Source organism: Arctopsyche grandis, chromosome 10 (assembly GCF_051622035.1).
Source record: "Arctopsyche grandis isolate Sample6627 chromosome 10, ASM5162203v2, whole genome shotgun sequence".
Lineage (NCBI taxonomy): Eukaryota > Metazoa > Arthropoda > Insecta > Trichoptera > Hydropsychidae > Arctopsyche > Arctopsyche grandis.
Window position 1 is genome coordinate 11,389,778 of NC_135364.1, and position 10,154 is coordinate 11,399,931.

General features: G+C 28.9%; 1 protein-coding gene across 3 annotated transcripts in view; it reads left to right on the forward strand.

Annotated features, from left to right (window-relative positions):
• Positions 1-7,901, forward strand: part of sdt (MAGUK p55 family member stardust) — a 93,832-nt gene extending 85,931 nt beyond the window's left edge. For all 3 annotated transcript variants that reach the window (XM_077439831.1, XM_077439832.1, XM_077439833.1), the window contains 12 exons: positions 297-528; positions 2,280-2,509; positions 2,585-2,761; positions 3,025-3,166; positions 3,424-3,521; positions 3,600-3,807; positions 3,899-4,031; positions 4,113-4,276; positions 4,355-4,519; positions 4,603-4,734; positions 4,807-4,988; positions 5,070-7,901. In XM_077439831.1, the coding sequence (XP_077295957.1) occupies positions 297-528; positions 2,280-2,509; positions 2,585-2,761; positions 3,025-3,166; positions 3,424-3,521; positions 3,600-3,807; positions 3,899-4,031; positions 4,113-4,276; positions 4,355-4,519; positions 4,603-4,734; positions 4,807-4,988; positions 5,070-5,252 (2,046 nt within the window). In that variant the 3' untranslated portion in view covers positions 5,253-7,901. The remainder of the gene's footprint in view (positions 1-296; positions 529-2,279; positions 2,510-2,584; positions 2,762-3,024; positions 3,167-3,423; positions 3,522-3,599; positions 3,808-3,898; positions 4,032-4,112; positions 4,277-4,354; positions 4,520-4,602; positions 4,735-4,806; positions 4,989-5,069) is intronic.
• Positions 7,902-10,154: the final 2,253 nt, after the last annotated feature.

A 10,154-nucleotide genomic window follows, 5' to 3' on the forward strand; every position in this document is an offset into this window, starting at 1 on the left:
TTTTTAATGTTGCTCAGTGCTACCTACATATTGTAAATGTCTCGTCACAATAGTAATTGGTATCAATAGAAAATTTATATGTTAGAGATTAGATTTAGGCTTTATTTTAAATTATTGTACTTATTTACATTTGCATTTCTAATAATTACGATATCGCTCTTATTCCATTTGCATTACGAATCGCACTAGCAACAGGACAGCTAGTATTTCCACTGCATCTTCTTACATTCGCAATTATGCTCACAACAGAACAGTTCTCAGTTCTCTAATTAACGTATTATTTTTGCTGTTTCCAGGAGCAGATTCGCAAACGAAAGGAAGAAGAGGAGAGGATCGCTGCCCAGAATGAATTCTTGCGCAATTCTTTGCGAGGTTCTCGCAAGCTGCAAGCGCTCGAAGATTCGCGATCGACAGACAGTGGACAATCTAGTCCAGCAAGAACACGCTCGTTTAGAGGATTCGTCAACGATGCTTACTCGGACGACGAACCACCACTCAGCCCTTCGGAAGATTCCTACCAGCCAGTCGGTTAGTTACATCCAAATTTCTAGATAACACTGAGATCAAACCAGAAAGGACATAGTCCTGTCGAATCACACACGCGACACGTACATATGTAGCAATGCAGAGCCGAATAAAATCGTGTAAATGGCTTGCGAGGTGTATCCGATGTTGAACAAATATCTGAGGCTCAGCGAAGCATGGCAGTCGTGTATAATACATGTGTCCACTCACTGTTACATTCTATCACACACTCCAACCAAATAGAGCTTCCGATGCGAAATACCGCGCTACATTCATCATTGATCGACCGTTACTTCCGATGGACAACCTTGTCAATTTCTATACAGAATTGTCCACCGCTTGTGACACACTCTGTAGGGGCTGATGGGGAGATATGGCATTCGGAGGTAAAAAAAATGTTACTTTATTAACATGGGACCGGAAATGGACCGTTATTACGTTGAAAATTGAGTTTATTTAGTTAAAGTATATATATATTGAATACATATAGGTACTACGTTTAGGTATTCAGTCAATGAGCTCTAGTAAATCTTAAATTTAAGCCATAGAAGTACATAATTGTTGACATTTAAGGTTTCTAATTCTATTTTATAATATTTACTTTCACCTGAAACGCGTTAATTAGATGAAAATTTAGAAATAATTTTTTTTTGTTTTCTAAAAGATAATTTTTTCTAAGATTTTCACGGTACGAAAGTCTAGAGATTTCTCTACAAATTGAAATTTAACATACATATGTATATAGATAGATACCAAAATTATTGGCATAATATTTTTTCTGTAAATATATTGTTTTATTATAAATTTTCTCTTTGTCATTGATTTTGTTTAATTTTGATATTATATAAAGATGAATGTTTGTATTCATACTTATTGTTTGTTTGTCCACTGTGTAAATCTACAGTTTTCTCATGATATTTTAACTTACAAATCAGTCAAAATATTATGAACAGGAACAGTTGGTTCTTAATTTCTGTAATGATTATGTGCATCATAATTTCTTTATTGTATGACTCCTATTCCAGGAGCTATCCAACTTCTTAATGATATTGTTGCTGCCGTGCCCGAATGTGATATTTTCCATCTCAGTGAGCGTAGGTTATTTTAATCTATTTGTTTGGTAGCCTGCGCCCGTAATTATTTTCATAATTGGATGTGATGTGTGATTGAATTTTTATCTCCTCTTTTCTATTCGGGCCTCACAAGGATGTTTTGTTTCAGCGGCTGGTTCTTGTACATATATTGATGCCGACTGTTGATACAAAACATTCCCAATTTTTATTCTTATATTTACATTATTACTTACATTATTATATGTTTCGTAACTACTACTATGGTTTGAACTTTCGTTGCTATTTTTTTTGTGTATTATGTATAAATATGTATTTTTTCTCTGTTATTTTCAACCATTGTGGCGCATTAGGAATTCCTGTAATGCCGCAATGGTCCAAACTTTAAATAAATAAGTCTAGTATAGTAGTAAATATTCCGGACAAAATGCAAAATTTAAACTTTCATTCGTTTGCTCAACATCAGAAATTCGACTAGCAATATATGTATAATATAAAGCAAATTTAAATTCATATAGTTTGTAGTGTAATTTATGTAAATATATACTTTCCGAATCATTACACAATAACTTTTACAATATATGTTATGTATGTATGTATGTCTATTCAGATGATTGTATATTATTTTTATATTGTATTAAATTTATTTCATACCTTCTAATATTTGATTATTTATGATTTCAGATTATGGAGAACTCCAGGCTGCACTCCAGCGGGTGCAGACTGCATTGGTTGGAAGCGGAAGCAATGGGGCGGCGGCTCTGGGGGCGCGAGCAGCGGCTGCAGCTCGTCTCCTGTTGACGCCCCCCCTTGCAGCAGCACTCGCCCTCCATTCTGCCCTCCTCCGACCTCCCCGGAGGACCCGTAGGCTGCCTGCCCCATACACACGTCGGGCACATCACCTCGCCAAAGACGTGAGCTCTCGAATTCCCCTCTTAAAATCAATATCCATTAATAAGGACGTCGCATCTAACGTAAATCTGATTTAGGTAATGGAAGCTCTAGCCGGAAGTGGCTCCCCCATCGCCGGAGAGCTTTGCGCGCTCCTGGCAGGAGACTGGATGGAAGCTTTATTGCATGCCCACGATCAAACAGCAACCTTAGTTGACCCCACGTCGTTCTCTAGATTGTCCACACATCAAAACCAACTACCATCTACTCCTAAGGTTTTTATTATTGCATTTTATTTTATTTTATATAAAAAAATACATTAAATCAAAAGTAAATGTACTTGAAAAATAGTATTTCTAACTGCTTCTACATATATGTATTTTTATACCAGTTAAATTAGAATTATTTAAATTATTTTCAACTACATTTTCTTCAATCAAATTACTATAACTTATTACTAAGACTAAAAAACTTTATAACTTATAACTTTATAACTTATTATTATAAGACTAAAAAATTACTCTAATTATTTTTACAGAATCATGCAATTGCGAACAACGTTAATCACACAATAACATTAGAAACTGGTCCTCTTACAATGCCACCTGTCGAATTGCAAGATGTCGAAGCTGGAGAACATATTAATATTATCAAAATAGAAAAAACAAATGAGCCACTAGGTAAAAATTAATTTTCTTATTCATCAACTGTAATCAATTTTTCTATATCTTCTAATATATAATTTCGAAAGAGACTTTGTATGCAACTATTGTTGGTTCGTAGAAAAACAAATAAATTTAAATAAAATAAAACTATTCAAATAAATTTAATAAAATGTTTACGATTAGACTGGCCATGTTTAACCGGTTTATATTACAAATATCGAGCGAATCCAGGTAAAAGCACTAATTATTAATAATATATGATTTGTGTTTAGGTGCGACTGTAAGGAATGAAGGTGAAGCAGTTATTATTGGCAGGGTAGTGAGAGGTGGTGCTGCTGAAAAATCTGGATTATTGCATGAAGGGGATGAGGTATATATTCAATCCTAAATAAATACTTAATAGATTTTTTTTATATTTGTTATTTATATAATTTTATTTGTTTGACAGGTTTTAGAAGTAAATGGTATAGAAATGCGAGGAAAATCAGTGAATGAAGTTTGTGAAATGTTAGCTGGCATGTCTGGCACGTTAACATTTTTGGTCGTACCGGCGAGTGCTTCTAATCCACGTCATAGAGATACAAATGTCCTTCATGTTAAAGCTCACTTCGACTATGATCCAGAAGAAGATATTTATATTCCGTGTAGAGAGCTTGGTAAGAAATTTATTTTATAATTTAATTTTGCCCTCATCATGATGAAGTTTTAACGTGGGTATTTTATTGTATATAAATTATTGGTTTTCAGGAATCAGTTTTCAAAAAGGCGATGTATTGCATGTAATAAGCCGAGAAGATCCCAATTGGTGGCAAGCTTTCCGTGAAGGTGAAGAGGATCAAACTTTGGCTGGTTTGATTCCGAGTCAAGCATTCCAACATCAGTATGACACCACATATAATGATTTTAAACTCAATTGCTAATTTTTGGTGAATTTTTTATTAAATTAAGAACCTTTTTTTAGGAGAGAATCAATGAAACTCACATTAGCAGGAGAAGCACAAGCTAGAGATAAACCAAGAAAAGGTGGAACGTTGTTATGTGCAAAGAAACCTCCTAGAAAAAAGAAAACCAAAAAAGCTTCAAGTGAAGCTGGTTATCCATTGTATGCTACTACAGGTCCAGATGGTAAATTTAATATAAACAATAAGATGATTTTAAGCAAGAAAGGTGCAAATGTTTTATTGTATACGTTATTTTCTTCAGATTACGAAAGTGAAGAAATTTTAACTTACGAAGAAGTAGGTCTTTATTATCCAAGGGCTTCCCATAAAAGGCCAATAGTTTTAATTGGACCGCCAAACATAGGTAGACATGAACTCCGACAAAGACTTATGGAGGACAGCCAGAGATTTGCAGCTGCCATACCACGTAAAAATCAAATATTTTACAAGATTATAAATTAAGAGAATGTCATCATGTTGTATTTTAACATTTTTATTATTACATTACAGATACATCAAGACCCAGAAAAGAAAATGAGGTAGCTGGTCAAGATTATCATTTTATATCTAGAACACAATTTGAAGCTGACATATTAAATAGAAAGTTTGTTGAGCACGGCGAATATGAAAAGGCATATTATGGTATGTGTCTAAATCACTTTATATTTTTGAAATTTGTAATTTATTTTAATTTGTCATTGCGTTTCTTTTCAGGTACATCATTAGAAGCCATAAGAACTGTCGTAAACTCTGGAAAAATTTGTGTATTAAATCTTCATCCACAATCTTTAAAACTCTTGAGAAATTCTGATCTAAAGCCTTACACCGTCCTCGTTGCACCGCCGAGTTTAGAAAAATTACGTCAAAAGAAATTACGTAACGGCGAAGCATATAAAGTGAGTCATGTTGTTTATATTTATCATTATCACTTATATAGTTGATATTGTATTATAATAATTTTGATATTGTAATTTCAGGAGGAAGAATTAAAGGAAATAATAGCAACAGCTCGAGATATGGAATCAAGATGGGGTCACTTATTCGATATGATCATAATCAACAATGATACTCAACGAGCATACACCCAACTACTAGCAGAAATAAATAGTTTAGAACGTGAACCGCAGTGGGTACCAGCCCACTGGTTAAAACATACCTAGCGTATCATAAAAAGTTACGCTGATACGCTGCTGAGTGACTTTTGCTTGTTTTTTAAATTTATTATATAGAAAGTGAAAAAAAAAGTATATGGCTATGAATGTTTTATACAAGCAAGCTAATTTGTATATGTGGTTTTGTATATACCACTGTTGTGCAGTGAAAGATACGTCCAGTAGGAACTCATTATCGGGTCAAGATCAAACGTACTTATGAATAATGGTGTTTTCTAGTTTATTATAAAAAAAGTTGGTTTATTTTGTTCACGGGATAATAATCACATACATATATACAAACACACACACACACAGACACACACACATATAGACACATTCACACGATTGTTTCATTGCTTTGATTGTGTACGACTTATTTTTAAATATAGAGTGATGTGCCTGGAATGGTGAAGTATGAAATGGATTACCTAAATGGCAGTGATACATCAATTTGGACAATAATTTGAAAAAAAAAATCGGTCTGAGAACTCCAAATTAAATTATGTCTAGGTTGAAATACCAATGCATGTCATTAGTAGTCGCAGATTTCTGTTGTTTTTACGTTTCGATTATTTCGCAGTCATAAATTTGGTCTATGACTGCTGTTGCCTGTCTGTTGTTACCAGACGGTTTGAAAATGCAATGCAATACAATTTGGACCATTTGAAACTACAATATATATGAATATGTATCTAGTTTTCTTGTTAAATGTTATAATTTATTTATATTTCTATTATTGGTGTAAATGTATGAAATCATTCAACTAACATAATTCAATGGGTTTTTTATCTATCGTAATAAATTATATCACGAAAAATGTTACCATACTCTATCTACATTGGTTTATAAAAAGATTCTTCAATATAATTACATTTCATTACTCTATATACAATTATGCATGCAAATTCAATGTTATGACTATAACTATTTAAAGCCAAATATATATTAAATTAAATTAATTGAATATTACAATAAAAATACATCATTTTCAGATTAGAAATCGATCGTTCTAAAAGATTTTCAATGATAAGTTTTACAGTCAATGCTATACGATTAATATAATTAAAAAACAATGATTTTGATGAGAAGTATTTTATCCAAGTAAGTCTTAATTAATGTCATTTTTTTCTGTCGATATCGAATCATTGTTTTTTTTATATTATCTTTGGGTTTTGTTTGCCAATATGTTAATACACATGCATGAAGCAATATTCTAGTCAAACTGTGTAAAACGTTTTTGCTCATTAGAAACTGTTGAACAATAAATGTATTCATACATGCATATGTATGTATAATCCTCAGCAATAAATAGATTTTCAATTTTTTCAATACCAAATTAAAACATTCCCTTTAATATGAATGTTATATTAATCCTATTTCACTTATAAATATCACTAAAAATAAAAATAAAAAAAATTCATATATAATATTCAGAAATCTGTTTCAAAATGGTTTTTAAAAATATTCGATTGTTATTAAGTTTTTTTATATCATATGGAATTTATGAAATATTTTCACTTACTAATTGAAATAATTTAATTTGTTTCTGCCATCTTATACTATGTTTTTCATGTTCAATCAAACCCTTTATATTTATGTAATTTGGGGTCGATTACTATGATCAAATTTTAATTTTGTCACTAAAATCAAAACGAAAATGTTTGTCATGATCAGTAATAACACAACAAAGACGTAAATATTTTAATATAACAATACAATGCAATAGAGAGTTTTTCTTTTATTCACAATTTATGATAAAAAATAGTCACTAAAAGAATTTGGTTTATCCATTGAAATACCTATAGTGAGAAATCCCATTAGAGGGTTATATATAGAGACTAAATAAATTGGTGTTCACTAGAGAACAGAAAGTGTTAAGAATAGATATTTTATTAAATAAATTTTTTAGGTATGTTCATTTTAGATGAATTTTATCACCTTGTATTACACTAGATGTTGTGTTTTTCATATTTTAACTCTTAATCCCGAATTTATTGTTCTTCATTAGAAATGTATTACAAAAATATGTATTTTTCTCAAATTAACGGCCGGAGATTATGTATATTATAAATATGTTTTATCTCTTAATATTATCTTTAGACATAAACGTCTTGCAGCTATTTTTATTTCTGTGATTTCTTTATCTGAATGAATATATTATTAATTGATACTTCAAATACAAAAAAAATTGCTTTTGTATTTTAAATTTTTATACTTCTCATAATTTTTAAAGTTCTGTTTTGCTTACAAAATATACATACCCACTAACACCATAGTTTTTAATATTTATTTATTTTATGATTCACCGTTAATCATAAGAACATTAAAATTCATAATTCATATTTATTTTTAAACGATAAGTGATCTTGAATTCATTGTTTTTTTAAACAATATCTTAAAGAGAATAAATTATTTGTTTAATTGCATGTACATTAATTTTTTATATCATATTAAAGTGTGTGTTACATATTAATTTTATATTTTTATCTTAAGTACATTATCAGTGTTTATGAGTCATAACGTTGAAAAATATAAATATATATATGTATATAGCCTGTCAAAAAATGTATTAAAAATTATTATTTTATCGAATTAAATCCCATTTTTTAATTGAATGAACAAAATGTTTATTTACATGTAAATAAAAAAAATATTTTATTTAATCATTCGTATTCCTTTTTATATGATAAATTTATTCATTCCAACATATGTATATCTATTTTGATTAGTTTGGTGTATAATTTATTAGCATTATATTCTGATTCTAAAGCAATACATGCTGAAAAGTACTGATTAGTGTGAAATACAATAAATTTTTGTTATCCAACAATCCTTGTAGGTTTATTGGATCTTATTTTTTTCTCTTTAATTTTCATTATCAAGTCTTAGAATCAATATTAGTAACTAAAATACGCTTGAAAATATCAATAATAGTGAATCGCTGTGTTAAAAATAATGTTTTATGTAATAATTTTGAGAATTCTCACATATTCACGATTATTATTCAGTTAAATTGTATTAATGAGTTTTACTAATATATGAATAAATTATCCAACAGAGCATTTGTTATGTATATCCACCTTAGATTTTTTAATAACAAATTTATATACATACATGCATACATATAATATTTGACTGGTTTTTAGTTGTTACGTATGTAATATGGTTTACGGACGACAATTACCTCGAAGTCGATCCTTTCGTCCATTGCTTCCATTAACGTTTGAAAGGTTGTCGTTTGATAAACATTTTTCATCAAAGTGTAAATATCTATTGAAATTTTTGAATATTGTTATTATTATTATAAAAGTTATTATTAATATGAAACAGCTAATAAAAATTACATATGAATGATAAATGAAAATCTTATTACCTTTTAATACATACACATATATATATATATATATATATATATATATATATATATATATATATATATATATATATATATATATATATATATATATATATATATATATATATATATATATATATATATGTATATCATGTATAAAGTTTGTGTGTAAGAAAGAATCCAGTAAAGCTGATGTAATATTACCTATATATCGTTTTATTTCCTTCTCATCCCCAATTTTTATTTATATTAAAATAAATATAATATACACAAATAATTCCATACATATTTGGAAATAGTTCATGATTATTGAAGTACAAAAATTGTAGGTAGAATACACAAAATATATACGTTGATTTGCCTACTAATTTTGCACAGTACTTATTCATATATCCCTAGAGGAAACACCGTCCTGAAAAGACAGTTCTGCAGAAGACCTAGTAATTGCACATTTTATTTACACTCAATATAAAATACATTTAACTATTTATTTATTATTTCAAACAAATAACTAATCAGAAACCGTAAATATTGAACATTCATAGTTGTAAATATACATATACATACATATGTACTTACATCTAACCCATTTCAACTAATAACATCATACATATAATAATAAATAACATTGCATTTTTAATATCTTATATTTATATAAAAAAAATATATATATACATATATATACAAATGTGTGTGTGTACATATGTATACACTTAATACTTTTATATTTATCAATTATTTTGTAGTGATATGAAATTATTTAAGTTTAGAAAGTTTAGAATTTTACAGCGAAATAATGAACATAATAATCATCATTGTTTTTCATGACTATATTCTTTATTTATTTCTTCCTCATTAAAGCAGCAAAGCTTTTGGCTCTAAATTTGTTCACATATTTTTGTAGAAACATCTGTAAATGTTTTTGCAGAAACCTTGACTAAATACTACAGAGAACTTTATAGATTGCCAGTTGCCCCCCAAATTTATAAATCAAGGAAAATCAAAGCAACTTTCCTCATATATAACAGTTTTTAAAGCAATATTTAATTATATGTATGTAGTTGTTAAATGCCAAATTTAACAATTCTATTTATTTTAATAATATAATTTATCCAATATGCATATTTATTATTATATGCTTGTATTTCAAATATAAAACAACCCCATACAAGATTTTTTTTAAATTTAAAAACAAATTTGATAGTCTCAGAAATACAAAAGCTTTTAAAAATTTTGCTATATTTATTCAAATATTTAAAATATACAGATTTTGTTTTTTTAATCAATATTTGTAACGTGTAATGTTAACAATCCATACATACTCCAAAAGAAATTTCATCACCGGTGAGCTACCTATTTAATTAAATTCATTTTATATAACGTTCATGTATTTACGTAAGAGTCCGCATTTTCTATTTTTAAACATGTACGAAAATTCGCAGACTTTTCCAGCGCTCGAGTTCTACGAATTCTGGATATTTTTGGACACTTCATTTTTGTATACTTATACATTATATTCTGTACACGTGAGGCTTAACACGTAAATAGATCAT